This window comes from Chlamydotis macqueenii, chromosome 12 (assembly GCF_036417535.1).
Source record: "Chlamydotis macqueenii isolate bChlMac1 chromosome 12, bChlMac1.mat, whole genome shotgun sequence".
NCBI classification, from domain to species: domain Eukaryota; kingdom Metazoa; phylum Chordata; class Aves; order Otidiformes; family Otididae; genus Chlamydotis; species Chlamydotis macqueenii.
The window spans coordinates 10,878,087-10,899,846 of NC_141567.1; the positions used below are offsets into that span (position 1 = coordinate 10,878,087).

Here is a 21,760-nt window from a genome sequence, read left to right on the forward strand (position 1 = left end):
AACTTTCCCATTATTTTGTAATATTTAACGTTCAAACTAAAGCAAGCATAGCACTATTTTCACTTACCTTATTGTTGTCATTGCACAGTCCACTAATTGACACATAGTGTCTAATCTTTCTGTAGGCAAAAAAAAGAATGTGTTAATTTCCATCCAAATCTCAGCTTTAATTCAGTGCTGATAAAAAAAAATCAGTAACAGCAACAATCAGTAACAGCAATTAATATAGGACAAATCCTGTTTTGGCAGGAAGGTTCAACTAGGAATGGAAAAAACCCCGCAGTTCTGCACCTGATGGGGAATAAAAAAATGGAAGCATTTTCTGTAAAGATTCTCTTCTCTTCTTTCTCTCTGTCCACCCCCAGCTGCTTCTGGGCTACTGCAGGATGTTTCAAGTATGATATAAATGTGAAACATGCAACAGTGCAGTCTAACAATCAAAACCTTCTGCAGGATTTAGGGATACAGCAATCAAACTGAAACCTACATCCTTGATTACCAGGAAATTTTCTAAGCCAGCTTCAAATGGGCTTAGATTGTTCCACAAATAGCAATGTATGTAATACGTATTGGTCTTACAAGTTTGGCATTTTAAGCTGAAAATATGTCTTCACTCTACTGATGGAAAGTAGAGAACATGAATTACTTCCAGAGAAAAAAAATCAACCCAAATAACTTTTTTTTTTTTTTTTTTTTTTAAGGAAGTAACTGCATGAAGAAGCTGCATTTGGCCACTCCTTCATGAAGACACACCTTTCTAAAAAATTGTCTCAGCCAAGTCTGGAAGATAATGTCCTGTGCTTTTAATGAATGTTCATGTTGCCTTAGAGGGCTTTGAAACTACTACTGCATGCAATCTGATCCACTTGCCTTCCCAATATAGTACAGAAGGGCTCATCATCAATGTTCCAATAACTAACATACACCTGTGTGCTCCAAATGCTCTATTTGGGGACCAAGTGGAAGTTGCACAAAAATCACAGAATCATAGAATGGTTTGGGTTGGAAGGGGCCTTTAAAGGTCATCTAGGCCAACCCCCCTGCCATGGGCAGGGACAGCTTGAATCAAGACATGCTTGAATTTTGACCAGGATCAAAGCACATAGTGACCTCATAACAGAAAGACACTCAGCAACAGCCATGAGTAGGTGTGCATGGAGGGATGTCATACAGGTGCACAGTGGAACAGGACATAGGTCCTCGTGGTCCCAACACAACACAAAGAAAGAGATGAGGGTGTGCTTGCACTTCAGGGAGTTTTAGAAGAGTAAGAGTCACAAGTGAGCACACTGGATCTTTGGGTCCTCTTGGGGGAGAATTAGGAGAATGTCACTTTACCTGCACACAGGTGTGTAAAGTTGATTTTGCCTCAAGGAATCAAATGCAGAGGTTTGAGGCTCCCTTCCTTGCATACGTTTCCTGTATACTCACTAACAGGATAATCCAATGTCTGCTGAAAGCACAACTCTAAACTGAGCATTGATTCAGACCTAAATCATGGCTTTAGCTTTCACACTTACCCTCCCTGTCCGACGACAGGTAGTATCCTCACATTTTGTTGTATGCTTTCTCCGTTTTTCTTTTTTGCACAGTACATTCCTTGCCATTCCTGAAAAACAAATGTGAGTGGAAGGAAGTTCAGATAAAAGAAGAGAAGCTGCAGCTTCATGCCTTCTTTAATTTAAAACTGCCTTACAATACAAAACCAGTCAGAACTCATTAAACTGTGATTACCCTCAAATTTCTCCCCTGTAACTAACCTGTAGGCCACTGTGTTGCTGCCAATGCAGGGAGAACTTCCAGAGGGGCAGCCTGCAAGTGCCCTGATGGCAAGAGCCAAACCTCAGGTGCTGTGGGCATCAGAACCACGTTCTTCCCAGTCCTACCCTCAATGGTGCTGGGGTTCACTGGGGGGAGACCTGGCAACATCCAGCCTCAAAACACCTCCCTGCAGCAGAGCCCACACCCATGCCATGAAGTAGGAGAGCTCCCACGTCGACACAAACATGGCTTCAGCACATGCCAGGGCATGGGCCCCTTACCTGCTGCTCCCTTCCAATTCCCTGCTGCTTCTCAAGCTGTGCTACAAATACCACAGCAAAGAATTGTATCACAACACTGCTGGACCTCCCCAGGTCTCCCCTTGCATGTAGTACCTGGACTAGAGTTGCTCCCTCACAGGGCTATTTAGGAAAACTGAGGGAAAGCAAAATTTGGGAACCCTGAGTCTCTCTCTTTCATTTCCGGCAGCAGCAGCACAGAGCCCAGTGACCTTCCAACCTTCCAAGAGCCAGTCTTTTGTAACCTGGCAGCTGACAAAATTTACAATCTCACCTACACGTTTCCATCCCTAGAATACTTGTTGTTGGTCTTTTTAAATAGATCCATATTTTAAGTTGGGTATCTAATAAATACCACGTGATCAACAATTAAGTGCTTTCATATTGCATATTCACTTAATACAAACTACTCATGCCAATTCCCATCTTTCAGTTGAGTTCAACACACTTTAGATCAGATTTTACAAGCATATGTGAAAATACCTTCATAAGGCACATGATACATATTTACGTATGTTAGACTGACAGATCTCACAGTCAAGCAGACGAGAGCACGGCTACAGAGAGATGAGTTTTGCATTTATGTTGATGGAGCCAGCAAATAAAGACGCCAGCCCACTGAGAGCTGCATGGTGACAAGCTGTGCAGAAAAAAAGTATGAAAGGCTTTTCCAAGGATCTGTCGGAGCAAAGAACTGTGCATAACAAATTGGGAAGTGAGCACAGTAGCTTTTCGTGTGAGCTGCATGAGGAATACGAATGAAGATAAAGCAAACATCACAAAATTCAATGCTCTCCTAATTAAAAGTATGCATATCAATGTTTCCTGACAACCAGGATAAGGCAGAGATGAGTAATCGATCTCTAACCTAGGTAATAAACTCGGAATATGCACGAATGGGTGAAGTCATAAGGTACTGACTGGATAATTCTCGCATTGAAAGTGCATCCTTTTCAGGACAGGTTATTCACTAATGTGTTGTTCTTGGTCAACAGATTGATTTTTCAACTTGTGAATTTCTAAAACATGTGAAACTGTGGCAGGAAATGTGTGAGGGAAAAGGTCAACAGAATTCTGAGAAATAGGAGGTCCAAGCCAAACTTCTGCCGGTCGGTAAAGTTCTCCCAGGCATGTTACTTAAACATATTTTAAGAACACCATATGCTCTCTCACATAGCCTCTGTCAGCAATCCAACAGAGAAGAGCTACTTCACAAGACGTGCTGCCAGTCAAGCTCATCGTTATGTCTACATTACAGCCAGATATGTACAGTGATCAGTCACTTCTGCATGGCCTGGTGTGTTGGGATCAAATGCAGAGTAAAAACCATACACAGTAAAAAAAATTGTTTTCACCCTTTACAGAGTGAATCAATGTGGAGGTTTCAAACTTCATTAAGGTGGCCATGGCATGCATCTATCCACTGAGCACTCATACATGCACAGTAAGTACTCCCCTAATCCAGCCTTCCTTTTAGACTGAGGCTTCTTGCACTACACAGCACAGCAAACTACTTGTAGAAAACAGAGCAAACCAAAATAAACATAAGATGCCATGAGAACAATCCCACAGAAGGTATGGCTGAGTTAGGAAGGAATTGCCACAGACTTTCACCATAGAGCTTGACCGTTCTCACATACTCTCTGTAAAGACAGCTATCTTGCAAATAATTCCCAAGGAGTGAGAGAATTGCATGTCTTGTCTGATTTATCGATAGCTATCCATCTCACGTCTATAAAAGCGAAACCAAGATTACGAGCTTTGTGTCAAACTGCAGAGATCAGAGGCTGCAAGAATTCTAGTCAGAATTGCAGATTTCGTCTTATTGAATGTAATCTGAATCATGAAACAGAAGAATGAAGGAAGTACAACTTGTTTTTAACTTCTCTAGTACGAATGGGTGAAAATGCCTTTCAATAACACTGGTTTCTTGCAGATTACAGGCAGTAGTAGTAACAAAAAATGAGCTTCCAGAGATTTTTTTTTTGCTAAGAGAAACAATATCCTGACCCACGAATCCCTATGTACCATGCAGTTAGCAATTTTTGTGTATAATGTCTATGAACTTTTGTTTGGATATAGTAAACTTAGAATCATAGAATGGGCTTTGGGTTGGAAGGGACCTTTAAAGCCCATCCAGTCCAACCCCCGTGCAAGAAGCAGGGACATCCCCAACCAGATCAGGTTGCTCAGAGCCCCGTCCAACCTGGCCTTGAATGTTTCCAGGGATGGGGCATCCACCGCCTCTCTGGGCAACCTGTGCCAGTGTTTTACAACACTCATTGTAAAAATTTTTTTTCCTAATATCTACTCTAAATCTACCTCCCTCTATTTTAAAACCATTACCCCTCGTCCTGTCTCAACAGGCCCTACTGAACAGTCTCTCCCCATCTTTCCTGTAGCCCCCTTGAGGTACTGGAAGACCGCTATCAGGACTCCCCGGAGCCTCCTCTTCTCCAGGATGAACAGCCCCAACTCTCTCAGCCTGTGCTCATAGGAGAGGTGCTCCAGCCCTCTGATCATCTTTGTGGCCTCCTCTGGACCCTCTCCAATGGGTCCATGTCCTTCTTGTGCTGGGGGCTCCAGAACTGGACACAGTAACTTGCTCATAGCACTATGTTTGTCAGCACAAGAGGGGAAATGCTGCAAGAGTCATCTTCCTAAATTCCATTTAAATACTAGAGCTGGATTTTATACAGCTTAGATTTTTCTAAAGATCAGAAAAACTTGCTTTCTATTATTTTCCTCATATTACCATGTTTGTTCAAAACAGAAAAGCCAAACCTGTTGAAAGAAGAATATCACAGTAGTAGATAGTTGGCTTTTTTGGTATGCTATAACCTACAGTAGCCAATATATAGCTTACTGTAATAGAAAGTAGTCTTTTAAATTTAGGATATAAAGAAATCACAAGCCTGAAAAGAACATACAGACCATGTCAGAATTATCCAGACACAAATTAGGCACCTCTGAAAATTCCGTAACATCTTGACAGAAATTATTTCAAACTAGAGCACCTTCAAAGGGCTGCAGTATTTCAAAGGTTGCTCAGCACAGTTAACCTCTACTCGCAAATGCTTCCTGTAAGAATTCAATTTGCAATTAATTTTTATATTAATATGTAAATGTAAGGCTACATAGATTGCATACTATAAAATGTTCCAAAGAGAAATGCAAAAAACATGTAAACAGAACATATCCACCTAAACCAGCTTAAGCTGTTCCAGACAGACAGGTTTAAATAAGTAGTATTTCATTAGCCCTCACAGTTGGAAGCCCTAGAGCCAGGAGTAAAATAAGTGCAAGGAAAAAGATGGATTAGGGTTAGATTTCCATCATTCATAGAGTAAAACATATTTCCATTATTAAAGGCATTTTTATCAGCACACTAAAATATTAAAAATTTGATCGCGTCGTATCTAGAGAATTGATATTGTGGATTTAAACCCTGACATGTTGAATGCATTTGAATTATAACTTAATAAATACTCCCTCATAACATCAGTTTAGTATTACACACATTGTAATTTCAGTCAGGCAACAGAGGTGTGAAGCATCATAATCCAAGCTACTGTCTATCGCTGGGATCTCTTCCAAAAGGCCAATACATGTAGAAATGAGTGACATATTCTTGTTGAAATGCACATGTAGTCTGCACCCAGCCAGAGTGCAGCTTTTGTTGATGAATGTTTGTGTTAGTACCCTGATTTACACAGTATGACTCACCACAACTTTGCACTGGTGCTTTTGCATCACTACCTAAATACACAGAGTGCCATGATTCATTTTAGCACCTCCCTGCTCTGTGTCAATAACATGGTGCTTCCCCACAGACAGTCAGTATGACCCAACAAGCTGACTCAGGTTTGAGCATGGGCCATGACGCATCTACAAACACAATTCCCAAATCTCTTTGTTACCTCTATGATCTTCTTCCTATAAGGTACTATGACATGTTCTATGACATCAGAAGCATTTATATCTCATTGTCAAAATGCAAATGAAAGCTTCTAGATGGATCCTCATACTACAGCCAAAACAGTCCCAAAGGAACATCATGGAGCTACCAGGCAAACACTAATGTCTCTCTGTAATGACATCCCTTGAAGCCAGCTGCTCTTCCTCATGCACTTTCTCAGTGCAACAAACACTTCTAATGGAAATCCATTAGACAGCTCCCATGTCATTAGAGAATAAAAGATACTGGCAGCTGGCAGGCAACACTGCCTATCACTCTCAAGTGACATTGCAAATGTCTCTTAGGATATTTTTACATTCTGAATTTGCAAATCAGCTTCCATATTTTATGCTGAAATACTTGAACATGGTTCTCTTCTCATTTACATCACACTAGATAACGGATGCATCCACCCCATTTCTCTTTGGTATTCCCATACCTTTTGCTACATACAGCACATATTGTTGAGAAACACAGCAAGTCACTTATTTTCATAAAACATGTACAAGCAAGAAAAAAGAAAGAATCCCTTAAAAAATGAGCATTTTCTACTTCATCTTCTTGTTTGAGTAAGAGAGCTGCAAATGCTACGTGTCTGTGAAGCTGCAAGTTCCCTCATGTGTCATTCCTGGACAATAATAACTTTTACAGGTAGCAAATGATAAGTGAGACAATGCCATTACTCACCTTTCCTATCTTTATGCAGGAATTAATAGAATCTAGGAATTCATCTTTTTTTTCATTTACAGGCACTTCTGTTAAATCCTTTCCTATTAGTTCACCTCTTTGATAGCCCATCACTGTTTCAAAAACAGGATTGACATACTGTGAAATAAAAACAAACAAAAAAATCATTCAATGGAATACTTAAAGCACAACAGAATCCCTTTTTTTCCTATTTGCTAAACCAAGGGACTTCTTTCACAGTCTGAAATAAATCTTTCTATGTACTGGTCCTGAGAGAGACGCCTACGTTTTTTTGGGGGTTTTTTTTGTGAAGCAAAACAGGAATGTTCATCCTAGAAGAGCTGTGCTGACCACGTGCATGTGAGCAAAGAGAGAAAAATTATGGAAACAGCTCAGTATTCCACATCTCCAGATAGACAACACAAATTCCTGAAAAACAAGCTCTGTCAGTTCTCTAACCTATAAACCTCAGACCTACCTCAGGGTTCCTGAAAATCACAAATTAGATGGTGGGATATCATAAGAATATTAATCTTATCTATTGATAAATTATTATCTTACTTTGTGAAAGGGCCAGACATCACTATTCCTCTGTCCAGTCAAAGCCCAGCCAAGCAGGCTGGAAAAAGTGGAATCTAGTAAAGCAACTTTTTCTCTTTACTGAATGCTGCATTTCACTGCAATTCTGTGGCCCTTGCCCAACAAAACTGAAGACTGGTACCCACAGCCACACTTCCATGACCCTCTCATTAGCTGAGTTACAAACACAGGTTCCATAATAACAGCATCTGAATGCACTGAAACAACTTACAACTTAAAATGTTTCAATATGGGAGAAATTAAAAAGGTGCCACTGGATGCCCTCTGCTCCTAAAGGTTCCCCCACTATGTGCGAAAGTCCTGCCAGCCGGAGCTCCGGGACACTCTTGCACACGTCAATTTTCTCATATTCTGGGGCTATCTGCAGAGGGCCTAAATTTTGCCTGAAAAAAAACGTATTTAAAACAACTTCAGGATGTGTTCTGTTATTTTTGTAAAAGGGATGAAGAAGGCACATCCTTCACTGAAATTGCAATTGTCAAGATTTGGGTCAAGAGGGTATAATTTATATGCATGTTATAACTCCCAGAAGCTTAGACTCAAGCTCTTTACTGATACTAAAATCACTCCTTACAGCCTTCATAGCTAGGGATGGAACTACCTCCCTTACAAAGATGATGTTTTTCTGGACTGCAAACCTAAGCACAATTTCTTTTCCCTTTTTGACAGAAATTTTTAAGAGAGGATTACATTCAAAAACAGTTGACCCAAGAATTCCGATGCATCAAACAGTATCAGATTTATTAAAAAAAAAAAAGGAAAAAGCATACTATACTACCCTTATTTAAATACAACATCAATTAGATTCGCTTTTCAACAGCACCGAATTAACATATGCTATTTTTGGAAAAGAATGCGTACAAGTCAGTGGCTGCATACATTCAGGACACAACAGAATCTTACAAAAAAATAAAAACAACAAAGTAAATCCTTATTCATTCAGAAACAACAATCTCTCTTAAAATTGACTTGATTTATGCAAGATATTTTAAATGGAGAAGATTCTACTCTACAGCTAAACTCACTCCAATATTTTTAGAACCATCAAGTTACGTTAAGATTCTTGTACTATAAGAAAGAGTAAATGCAGTCATGGATGAAATAAAAAACAGTCAGTCCACAGAGCAATTTTCTGTCCTTACAAAAATAACTGGTACGAACCTGTATTACACGGTCTTCACTTGTGATCTCAATGGCTTCTTGACTTTTCTCTAATGCTGTAAATAATGAATTACATGCCCTGGAGACAAAAAAAAGGCATCTGATTAAGTTTGATCCACTTAATTCTTATTGTATATGACAATAACGTATTGCACCTCCATACTGAATAAAGATGTACTTTAATAATCAACATATTTTCTTCATCTAATTGATATTCTATAATTAACTACTCTTTTAAGGATGTGGCTCAATTGCTTTTTTTGTTGATTATGTTTTTGGTAAAATTACCTTAGTTTGAATTGTGCCCGCACCTCTCCAAATGCCAGCTGAATCAACTCATTGTAACAGGCCATAAAATTAGAATTTTCTACATATCTCTGCAAATAAAAGGTTAGAAATATTTCATTAATAAACATTTCTGTACTCAAAGGTACAAAGCTCTGTTTTATTTTGCTTGATAAAGAACTAAAAAGGAGTAGGTATGCCTAAAATGAACATGTTGTAACACAAGCAACATGAGATGATCACTTTTTGGGACTAGTAAAATTCTTCAGGTTACTGCATTTTTAAAAGTTTACACATACTCATGGCAATGAGGTTCAACCAATCTGTTTATTCTCTGTGACTGTCAGTGTGATCAATATATAAAACAATCTACTTTTAATGAAGTTACATGCTTTCATGCTCCTTATTTAAAATAACAGTGAAAAAAATGTTGTGTCTTAAGTCATCAAAATCTGAGATTATTATGAGTTTCCAACTGCTAAAACCCCAAATTGTACACATAGAACAAAGCAATACTTCCTGCCACTGGATACAATTCTTCATTTGGGTGCTTGTATAGCAATGACCTCAGTCTCTTTGATATTTTTTTTAAAACGTCTCATATTTACTAGGTATGAGCCTGAATGTTCAGTTTTTGTTCATGCTAAACTGCCACAGACATTGATCGTTTGGGAGGGAGGACTGATCACCAAAGGTAAGCCACCACATCAAGGCTGCTAAACAAAATTTTCTACGCTTTGCCACTACCATCTCCAAGGCTCTGACCCATAAATAATTCAGAACCTGTGTCGGATTACTTATGTGCCCACTGGAATGATTCTGTACATATAAGTACTGTCATTTTCAGGCTCTAGCATTTCCTGTACTAGGACTTTACTACAAATAAGCAAATAGGTGCAAATGGATTGTGATGGGATAACAAAAAATCTGGTGAGCATGCACCTGAATACTCTGAATCACTATAAATCATGCACATTTTTGTTCCATTGTCAGCTTAATGCAATGAAGAATCCACTTAACTGACACACTAATAAGCACCTTTCCTGCTTAATTGGAATAGTTGCCAAGGAACAGATTCGATTTAATACTTTTCAGGTGCCTCCAAACGATAGATAATAGCACTTGACAGTGTCTGAAGCCTGTTTATAGATGTGAGTTGGCATTTGATAGGAGAGATTTCCCACAGCGCATTCTGTTGTTCATTGCAAGCTGCTCTCTGGCTCTGCCACAGTCACTAGCCAATTTTGTCAATCCCAACTTTTCAAGCAGAGCACCATGTACTTATTCTGAAATAAGTATATAAAGCAGAAAAGTCTCAGCACCACTTCTTGTATTCCTGAGAATGCCCACCTACTTAGTCAGCATTATTCTCTTGCTACTGGTGTACAGTAGTTCAGAACTGGGACAGCAGTTGAGCAGCATGAACAAGATTTACAGGTTGGATTACTGACACAAACGGTCACAGACAGCCAAACTTCTGGATAGTTTCTTGCATGACAATTTTCAAATGTCAGAGCAACGGAACAGAATATAAAACATACATACCCTTGTGAAGCCAGCAGAGATCAAGGGCAATATTGATGACTCTTCACGATCAGCTTGCCTTTTGAAGAAGGATGATAAAGTCAGAGACTATTTCTGTAACCAACTGATATGCAATTTCACAAGCCATTGACATACCTGTACCCCAGATGTCACACTAGAGGCTAATACGGCTAGATCCTTATAGGATCTAGGAACGAAACATATTTTTTGTGGTTTTTGTAAGCTTTCATCTTTGGCATGGATAAGGCAAAATGTTATTTTCCTTTTTGCATGTAATGAGCTGCTTACATCACAAAAAAAAAATGCTTCAAGAAAACAAATTAATTAGCTAGATTGTTGGACTATTCCTTCTTTTTTGGTACTGGATTCTTCATTGTTTATGCTGTCCCTAGTCAAAGATGCACTTGAAAGTGCACATGGCCAAAGTTTCAAGAAATTACTTGTTACCCGAGTGTGCCAGATCTTAGATGAGCAACTCAAGATGCCTGAATGAGGATGGATTTTTTTAGTGTTGCCTACCCAGTGTATTCTAGTAGATCACTTTGGGATGACATACTCCTAAAATGAGATATCTACATCATTTTGAAAAAATTGGCTATACGAACTGTTAAAGGACATTCCAACATATATGAACGTATGGCTGGAATCTAGAACAAAGGCCATTATGTTAAGTTTCTAAAAATGAGCAGATGGAAGTTGGTCAAGTTTAGCAGATGGCACAATAGCTTTTATTTATATATGAAAATTTGGATCTTATGGCACGTCTTCTTTTTGTTTTCCGTGCACTTGTTTCTTATGCATGAAGACAATAATGCCCACTAAAGTACAAGGTTTGCCCAAGAATAAGCAGAGAGAGAACGGCAGCTGTCAGAAAAATCTCTCCATTCCTATGGCAGCTACCTGGTAACGCTGCCTCTGAGAAGCACAAAGAAAGAGGAGAGGCATTCTGCTGGGGGAAAATAAAAACAAAACAAAACAAAAAACAATGAACTGAACTGCATGAAAATTAAGAAGACCCTCCATATGCTACTGGCTATATCTCAAGCTTTTTCACAAATATCTTTCTTGCAGCAAGAAAAGAAATGTGCAAAAGTTCTGTCTGTGAAATTCTAAATGGCAACTCAAGAACACTTGTGTTTAGCACATGGGAACTTGACACAGTCAGCTCAGTCCTGGTGGAAGGCAAACTCACATCTGAACTTTTCAGTAGACTGGGATACTAGACACATCTGAAAAGCTGGAGAACTCAGACTTCTGAGATACTGCCACTACAGTAGGCTATTATCTTGTCTCAACACACAATGCGAACACTTTGAAAAGACAAAAATGAATTGCAGGGAAAAGCCCCTTTTGAGCAACTTCCTAATTGTGAGTCAGCAAGCCCAGTTTCCAAGCTCTCCTCACTTTTGAAAGGAACTGCTAGCCCACAGAACCACAGGTGTCTTTCTCTCTGGTCTACATGAAGCAGCCCTTGAGTTACCGTTTGCTCTTTTGCTCTTTTTTCCCCGCCTCTTTTCTTTTGTGCTAATTGATGAGAGACAATTCAGTCTGTCGAAGCAATGGTTACCAAAGTCAGAAGACTTCCTGACATAAAAACATTGAAGATTATATTCAGAATGGAATCCCTTGAAATGTTTAATTAGGGTCTTTTGTTTGCTAGAGATTGTGGCGGAAAATAGGATTTTTAATGGGAAATTTCAACACTTCAGAATTGGTTTTCAGAATAAATGTTTTCTGAGAAATGGATATTCCCAAAATTGTACTATGAGGAAAATATCTTCAATTTATTTAATTTCAGATTAAATATATTGTATTTGTTATTTTTATATTATTTTATGATATATAAGTAATGTGTTCAGAGGGAGAAGGAGGGAAAAAAACCCACATGCACTGCTTTACTGAGATGCATCGTAGTTTAGCAAAAAACAGAACAGATGTCATAATATAGTCTATTTTACTTTTAAAGCTTCTGTAGTCAGATGCTACTTTCTACTGATAAGATTGTTCTGCACCTTTGTTTGTAACTCAACAGATCTCCTGTTTGTGCTGGGATTAATCAGACTGAAAGACAGATCAAGAAACGTTCAAACTGGTTTGTTTTTTTTTTTTTATCAATACCAAAATATAGATCTACAAGGCAGTTCCATAGTTCTGTACATGATGTTGCAGAAGTTGTTTGAAACACACTCCTAAAGCCTGCAGTGATCACGAGAGGGGAATAAACAAGCCAGACAAAACCCAAAGTGAGACCTCTTTAGTAAAAACTGGAAATGAAGAATTCTGTCCCAATCCTGTGTTCAAGGATGACCAAAACTCTGTATGGTGTAATACACTATCACTAGCACTGTAAGAAGTTCTAATTCAAGTTCTTTAATGTAGTATTTACTTTTAAGATTTAAATTTTGTTGATCACATGTGAAAGTAGAGTATTTACCTTCGTACTACACCAATAATGACTGTATTTTCTGAGGGTTTCGTTGTTCTGATAGACCTTTAAATAAAAAGCAAATCATTTAACATTTTTTAAAGTTCACATTTCAGAAAACATAACTTTACAGAATCTTCACACAGTACTTATCTTGTCTCTTTTAAATGGCTTAACAACAAAACAAAAATAAAATTCTGAGCCTGCTGGTCCACTAAGAAAGAGGAATAAATTTAGCAATGCCTGAGACGCCATGAAAGAAAGACACAGATTAGATTAATCTAAACCTCAAATATTCTCAGTGGGTGAAGAGCAAAAATTCTCCCCTCTGAAACAGCACATAATGGATTTGTTTGAAGGATTTGGCCTCACTCATTTGAAGTGTTTTACTTTATTCTGGAACAGAGTGGTAAAAACGTAACAAGGGGAACTGCACTGATACCTAGTCTTTGCCTGACAAAGATCTTATCTAGTTACTCTAGTTCAGCAAGAAGAGCCTCTGTCCCAGTGCCCTGAACCCACCACGCTCACCCAGAGTACGTAATCTAACTTCACCACCCTCACCCCACAGACTGTTACTCAGTCTAGACACATTCCCAAGGGGTATTTCACTGGAAAGTCACTGAAGCAAGGCACCACTGCCTGTCAAGTCTCTGTGGAGAGACTCAGAAAGGCAAATCATTTTCCCCTTTTTCCATACTTTGCAGCAGTTTGTGAAAGTATTTTTGGAATGAGTTTGCAATTTTGCTCTTCATAACAGATTTTCAAATGCTGTAGGTATGGAAATGTGCACACAAAACATTGCCTATTTGCATCTGGAGTTACTCAACAGCAAGTGATGTTTCAAAAAATTCAGAACACTAATGAAGTGAACATATTCATTAAATTGCTTGGTGGCACATGCGAACTTTGCAGTTAATGTAATGTGCAAACAAGGAACCAGGTATTTGAAAAAAAAAATAAAAAGAAAAAACCCAACACAGTTCACTATGGCAAGAAATTTGTACACTGTGGCTCCAAACTAGATCGAGCTTCAGATATCCCAGCACACAACCAAAAATGCTGCAGCTATCAGAAGTAAAACACTGAGGTAACATATTTGATGCTGCCAATGGACATCTGTCCAAAAAAAAAATCAACATTCAACAGATTTTATAAAACAGTCATATAAATGCAAATAAAACTTTTGATGATGTGTTAACTATATAGTTAAGCATTAATTACACTGAAATGGTGCTTACCTGCATAATGCTTCTGCATCAAAGTATCTGGAATGTCTATGATCAATGATGATAATGTCATGGTGTTTTTCAAGAAAACATTCTAGTGCAGACTCAGGTGTCTTGACAATATTACACTGAAATCCAGCTTTCTCACATGCCCAATAGAACCCCTTACTCTGGTTATCTTCTTTGGCAAAAACTAAAAGTACCTGGGTTAAAGACAGACAGTGAATCGTTACAAACAAGTCTTACATATACAGTAGATTCTGTGACTTTTGCCTGTTCTTAATACGTTTTCTAAAGCCACTGCCAAGGCTTAATCCATTGTTTTTGACAGAATTGCTTTCTACAGACTATTACTTTTCATAATTGTCTGTACACAGTGGTGTTTCAAGTGTATAAAATAGTCTGCCAGAGCCCTTTACAGCCACATGGGATGAACACGTTTGGGAAGTGGCTCTCTCATCTTTAGCTACAAAGAGAGCTTAGGCAAACAGTTGAGACTACATGCCTATGTTTCAGACAGCATACATGTAGTAACAGTAAGTCTACTTATCTTCACTGAAATTGTCTCACATACAACAGCTTTCTCGGGTTTTATTTTTCTTGCCACAATCATATTCCAGAAAAAAAAACAAAACAAAAAAGCCATGCTTCACCTCATGTGAATTAGTGCTTCAATGTGAAACAGTGCTTCAATGGCATGATGAAAAATGTGCTTTCCTTTTCATTCTAGTTCCCCAAAGTACCGGATGCAGCCCACTTGGAGAGATTTCTGGAAACTGCAGACAGGCTAGTCAAGATGAACCCATGCAAGACTGAAATCATAAGGAGTACCCCTGTATCTGGAGTATGTCCTCATGTGACTCCTATGCAAAGCTTGCCACGGGATTTGTAACACAGAACGAGATTATCGTGGTTGAAATCCAGAACTGGAAGTCAGATCTATGAGCCAGTACTTGCTCTGTCCTAACTTGCTGTGTAATTGCCAATAACATTCATCTCTCTGAGCCTTTTTACAACCAATACAATGCCTACATATTCATATTGGGCATATGATAACGCCCAATTCCTTCTAAAATGTATTTCAAATTCTAGGATTGAATACGGTACAGAAGATAAAGAAAGTCTGCTAAGGAAGACTCTCACTGAGGTGATTGTGCTTTGTGTTAGGATAATATTTTGTAAAAGAAAACTTATTTTGCCTGAACGAATACACAGAATGGCAGACAATAGATCTATGTTAGTGTTGATTTTGTGGATGACTCGGTATACGCAGCCTTTTGGGAAAGACGCATAACTAAACCAGCATTTGGCCTATTGTCCCAAGACACTCATCTTTCAGTAATTCAATCAAACCACACTTAGGTATCTGCTTTGGACAGATAATAATGTGGAGCATGTGTAACTCGCACCACATCCCACTGCCACTTATCTTCTGGGTGATTTTAGGAATTCCAGTGCTGGTTACACTTTGGACCAGGTTGGTGGAATGTCTACCAGTAAATCTTAACGTTTCCATGTAGTGCATATTTTTGTAAGAACGAAGGACTGTGTACTCATTTAGTTCAGATTCCTCTTATAGCAACCTGCAAAACTGTTTACAAAAAATGTCATAGTTTGGGCAACATTTAGTGAAGTTAATTTATATCATTCTAAGAGTGGAAGAATGATTTTCAGCAATAGCAAAGAAAGTCGGCAGATCTGAGTTGTACGATTGACTCTGGCACAAATGTGCTGTTGTCTAACTTCTCCTTCTCTCACACCTGCCAGCTATACTACCAGGATAAATTGGTAGCATTTTAGAGTGGCCCATGACTGGACAAAAGCAATACAATTTTTAAAACAATAAAGGAGGTAGGAATGTTTCCAATTTATATTTGGAGAACAGCTGGATGAGGCTGTCCTAAGATCTGATGCTTAATAATAATACTGCCTGTTCTGACAATAGCTCAGGAAGATGCTGAACTGCAGTTCTTAAGACAGATATTTTCAAATTATCAGGTCGAGATTACTTTCACTCTGGAGTTTTGTAATTACTGACTGAGGAACATCTTTGATTATTAATGGTTCAGTACGCCTTGGGATACAGGAGAAGTCCAAAGAGGAAGTCCAAAGAAGTCACGTATCCACAAATCTCATACCCCTCCCAGACAAAATAAGGGGATGACTGACATACAGCCTTTATTAATGAAGAGAAAAAGGAGGATGAGTTAATGCCAGTCAACAATGAATAACAAAAAAAACCACACTTTGCCAAGCTCACTTCATATCTTTTGTGATGATATTGGAAGTTTGGTTGATGCTAGTAATAATGCTTGTGTAATAGACCTTGACGGGACATGTGGCTTAGTATCATTTTGATGAGATTTTGATTAAGAATTGACTACTAGTAAAATACAAAACAAGACACACACTAAATTGATTACAAGCTAACCGGTAGCAGAAAGAACTACAGATAGCTCTAGTTTTATGAGCTGAGAGATGTTTGGAGAAAAGAGTTAGACAGAATTTTTAGGATATCACATAAAATATCATGATAAAAATCTGTTAGGTGCACATTACCACTTGACAAAAATGCTCTATGAAGATCTCCAGTCATAAATTTTAAGCTAACTTCTGTGATGTTTTAGAAATTAAGATTTCAGTTTGAACTGTTGTATTACCTGAAGTTGATCTTGATGAAGTCTCATAGGGCCAAACTGCACTTCTGTTACTGGTGCCTAGAAGAAACAAGGGATCTTATTAATACATATAAACCTAGAGAAGAAGAAAAAGTAGCTCTGGTAGAGAAGACATTTCTTATTTATTTTAATGATGTTGCGATCATTATGAGGCTGCTTCTTCATGAGGGTCTTATTCTGCTTTTGTAAATTTATATGCTAAGTTGCATTAACACAGTTAGAAATCAATACGCTATTCTTCAAGTCATTTTTTATTATCATTTTAAACATAAAGTCATGGATTAGTCATGAAAGTTTGTTAGACAGATTGTTATTTTTCTGTATCCTCTGTATCACTCCAGCTGTTACACAAAACATGGAAATGTTTTAAAATTGAGGTTTTTAAAGTTAAAAAAAAGCATTAAATCTCCAGGAGAAAGGCAAAAATACATAACTCTGTTCTTAGAAATTCACATATAACAGGTGCCCAATAGTGCTACGAAAACATACTAATTTCATTTCTCCAAGGGCGTTTTGCTGCATTCCCTCCTTCCCGCTCAGCCCCTCTAGGGAAGGTTTCAGAAATCAGATATTTGTACTTGATGATGCATGCATTCAGCATGCGAATTCACTTTGAAAAACCCTGCAAAAATGCTGTCATGTGTCATGCTTTCTGCACGCCAGTGATTCCCACATTAGATTCTGTTCGGGTAACACAGGCAAACAATTTAGCTTAGGATGCAGAAACTGAGCTGGGATCCTTCCTTCTCATGCGTCACTCCAAGCAATGGAGGTCAATGACCAGAAGTGCTGTTTATCACAACCAGTTCTCTTTGATATGATTAATCATTAATCAATCTTGAATATCAATAACTCTTCAATTGGTATGGGATGGACTTTCTAAAGCAGTTAAACACATAAATACAGAGGGAGACTCTAACAGGATTACACAGGTCAGGTCCTTTGGGAATTCCCACGAGGCAAGTATCTGCACTCTCATGTACTTAAGTATTTTTAACTTCTTGTCTCAGAAATGAAAACTAAAAAGCAGGAATAACAACGCTCCCAATTCAAAATGGGGAACAGAGTCCAACCAATAGTCCTTGGAGTTACATAGACTCTTCAAAGGTAACTGGAGTAAAAAAGCAGAAGAAAACTATTTTTGGCAATACAGTAAACACAAGACATCTCTGGTTTCATATGTACAAAGAAAAGATCTGTTGAGCACAAAGGTCACATTTTTACATATTGTTTTTCAAAGTAAAACCACACTTGAAGATCAGATATATTGCTTTGCAGCCTAGAATTTTTCCAATAAGTAATTTTAAAGAATCGTCAACACGTCCACAGAAAAATCTTTTAGAATTACACACTCTATTCCTTCTATGACCTTACTGCTCCACTGCTCAGCCCTCAGAGTTTCTCATGTGTGATTTTATTTATTTATCAACTTGTAAATCATCACTGCAACATTAAACAAGCAAGAAACATGAGTCAAGGAAAAATGGCAACACAGTGCCTGCAAAAACAAGCTAGGAACCAGTGTTTGCCTGTGCTATTTAAGAGGGCCTCCAAAAGCTCATGTTAAAACAACATGGAGGGGTTTCACATTTACTCCTTGTCATTCTGTTCAGATTGGCTTATTTTAAATACTTTCCAGTCAGTTTTTTTCTAATTTCAAGACCAAAAATCTCTCTTCAGTTGCAAAAAAATCATAGAATCATAGAATGGTTGGGGTTGGAAGGGACCTTCAAAGGTCATCTAGTCCAACCCCCCTGTTCTCCCTTGTGGTCCATCATCCAATTACTCAAAATCTGCACTAGCAAACAGCAAATACTTGTGCTGATAATGCAGGTAGCAGGAGGGAATCCAGCTCTTTGCGCCAGTGTTACTGGTTTTGCAGTGCTGACAGTAGTAACTACTTGTCCTGAATCAGTAAAATCAGCAGAAATGCCTGAAGGAACAGAGGGAACATATCTATTAAGAGATACCTTTCTACAGTCACCTCTCTGACCACAACCACACTTCAAATTAAATTTTGAAACATTTATTTCGTACACTCCAGCTGCCAGCACAAAGCAGCAAGTGTTTTCAGTTTCACCAAGAGATCGGGCTGAGCCGTGAGGGTCAGACCAGAGCTGAACTTCACTGGCGTTTGGGGTATGCAAAACCCCATCTATCAGGCCAGCGCACCCTTGGACTCAGTCTCAGTCCAAGGAGAATTTTAACAAAGAAGATAAACTCAGTATTGCCAGTTATTGCTTTTCAGACACCTATTTCTTCTTTAAAAGGCTGTAAATGGATAGTCATCAAAGTATTTAAAGGACTGAGTCTGAAAAACACGTTTCTTCCAGAAACCTGTGGCTATTTCTACAGTGAAAATACCTGTCTACGCACGGTTTAAACTTCAGCTACAAGCACTGCCCAAATGAGATAAACCGTCTTGTTACATGTTAACTTGCTGTCCTGAGAGGAAGAAAGATCCTGGTCTCCATCTTAGATGGAAAATTTTGTTGAACTCCAGTTAATTCTTAATCCTGTTGAAATCTGTTCAAATAACTTGACTAATCATTTCAACTTTCTGTGTGCTGCTGGTAGTACTAACTGCTGATTAAGTACTGTGTCAAAAATCAAGGCTTCAGCACGGATTAGCAGAAACTCTCAACCATTGGTGAATTAAATGAGCTTTAAAAAAACCTCTAATGCTACAAGCTTGTAACAAAACGAAACCCAGCCAAAGCTCACATGTATAATAACTACACAAACACATCTTTATTCACTCATATCTTTTGCTACTTGTCCTTTAAGTTCCTTTCCTACTTGAAAAACAAAAATCCAAGTACATTTTCAGATTGACAGACATGACTTACGCATGTGACAGCCCTCCAGGCTGGCACAAACCTGTAAGAAAGTGTATGAGAAGACAGAGAGGTAGAACTACTTGTGAGTTCCTGGAATGAATTGTGACAGAGCTGGGTCCCTTGCCAAAGAGCTGTTGACGTAAACTTCGTAAGTACAGCATATGTGACTGTGGCAAGACCTGAGTCCAGGACACTCTGAGTACCCCGACTGAATGCAAGTCTTTGGAAAACCCTTCCTTAGCCAAACAACCTTAGAGGCCAGCCTCTAACTTGGAGCCAGGAATCAAACCAAACAGATGGTAGGAAGGGGTCCTGCTGCAGATTTCTAACAGCACAGCCTGCTCTCATTGCAGCCCAAACCATCCCAGGAGCGGCACCCAGGGCTCACGGTCTCAAAGACATCTACAGGATGGAATAGTTTGCAACAATAACTAATTCTCAAGCTTGTGAAAACTTTTTGGCTCATCTGTGCTACAGCAACTTCCACAATAGCTGCAGCTCGGATCCTCTAGGTCTGGGGAGTCAGAGATGCCTGTAACAGCAGGCTGCAGGTCAGCAACTACTGGTTAGCTTTAATTGCAGACAGCAGCTCAGTTACTGCAGCAGCAAGTGTTTACACCCTCTGCTTAGAGACACGGCAGATAATCAACTCCAGGCTACGTTAAATGCTTACATACAGAATTGCAGCCATTTTACATTCTCCGACCCGCTGCACTTATTTTCCCTCAAATTTGCCTTTCTTATTTGAAGACAGTATTTTCTGTGCTGTCGAGCCAGGCCTGGCCCTGGCACAAAGTGAGATCCGTCCCAAGGCAATGGCATGAGCCACACACGCAATAGCTGTCAACGGGGAGATCTTCTACTGACTGTAGTGTGCAGCTTAACACTCGCTGGAAGTGATCTGCATGTTCTAGCAGCTAAGCTGCAAACGTAGAAATTGCTGATAGAAATACCTTATGTTTCCTGTGTCCGGAGAAAAGTGAAGGTTTGGTAAATAAAAACAACTGAAGTAAGCTTTAAAAAGACAGACCCAAATAACTGTGACTGATCTGATTAAAGTACAACAAACTCAATGTTGACCTGATATAACCTGGTAAAGTACTTCTCGCTATGAGTCATTCTTCACATTTTACCAGAACAGAATCTACAGGAATGGTCTGTTTATGGTTGCTGGGTTGCTTTTTTTTTTCCTTCTGACAGCTAGAAAAACTTTAAATGAACTTGCTCAATGAATAAATGTAGAAAGGAATAAAGGGTGGAAATAAAGCCAGCTTGATCCACAGGCTCCCCATGGTGATAAACTGTCTGGTCGGCATGTGGGACACATCAAAGCAGCCCACAGGTCTCCTATTTACTAGAGGTCTCATATCTTGGCTTTCTTCAAAATGCCTCTCTTACCATTACCAGTTGGAGAGGAGAGCAAACCTCCTAAAAGGGCAGAGTCAGCCCCCAAAAAAATCCTTTGGCTATTAACTCCCATGAAATACGCTTGCTATGGAGGAGCAAACACATTCCTTCTGGAGGTTGATTTTCTTAAGTCATTCATTTTATGAAGTTTTTGTGGGATGTTTTAAAGCAGAGCCCTGCAAAGCCCAAGGTAATCCTTCCCAGAGTCGGGACCATGGGCTGCTGCAGCACTATCCACTCACAAGAAGTGAGTGGGCCACAGAGCTGCTGGTATCCTGGGAAGCACGAGTGCTCAGCTGAAATCCTCCTCCACAATCCGCAACCGCTCCATCACTTCCTTTCTGCCATAGATGGGGCTGTGTAGCTGACAGGAATGACTCTTCATCTGGACATGTAATCGCCAGGGACAGCCCCAGCTCCTGCTAGTATCCTTCCCTAAAGGGCAGCTGGAAGCGTTTCTGCTCCCGCTGCTCTTGCCTTTTCCAGGTTAGAGTTTGCAGGAGGAGATGTGACAGCTTATTTTTCCTGCAACTGACTTGAACAAAGAAGTGATAAACTTTTGCTGAATGGATTGCAGATGGAAACTGCTGCTGTACAGCTAACATCCAGGTTCAGAAAGCAGACAATGAGAAGATAATTTCTGTTAGTAGTTTAACACTAAGTACTTGCCTCTTCAAATAAAGACTTCAAGCTCAAGGCTCTGACTTATAATATCATAGAATCATAGAATCTTAAAGTTGGAAGAGACCTCCAAGATCAAGTCCAACTGTCAACCCAACACCACCATGTCCACTAAACCATGTCCTGAAGCGCCACATCTACACGTCCTTTGAACACCTCCAGGAATGGTGTCTCCGCCACTTCCTTGGGCAGCCTGTTCCAGCG

The 21,760-nt window shown here is 39.2% G+C and overlaps 1 protein-coding gene across 2 annotated transcripts in view; it reads right to left on the bottom strand.

Moving 5' to 3' along the window:
* Window positions 1-21,760, bottom strand: part of PDE8A (phosphodiesterase 8A) — a 131,792-nt gene that overhangs the window by 22,585 nt on the left and 87,447 nt on the right. For both annotated transcript variants that reach the window (XM_086757345.1, XM_086757344.1), the window contains exons 2-10: window positions 16,611-16,667; window positions 13,963-14,153; window positions 12,731-12,787; window positions 10,297-10,354; window positions 8,755-8,843; window positions 8,467-8,545; window positions 6,706-6,843; window positions 1,521-1,609; window positions 68-119 (exon numbers count right to left, since the gene is read on the bottom strand). In XM_086757345.1, coding sequence (XP_086613471.1) covers window positions 68-119; window positions 1,521-1,609; window positions 6,706-6,843; window positions 8,467-8,545; window positions 8,755-8,843; window positions 10,297-10,354; window positions 12,731-12,787; window positions 13,963-14,153; window positions 16,611-16,667 — 810 coding nt within the window. The remainder of the gene's footprint in view (window positions 1-67; window positions 120-1,520; window positions 1,610-6,705; window positions 6,844-8,466; window positions 8,546-8,754; window positions 8,844-10,296; window positions 10,355-12,730; window positions 12,788-13,962; window positions 14,154-16,610; window positions 16,668-21,760) is intronic.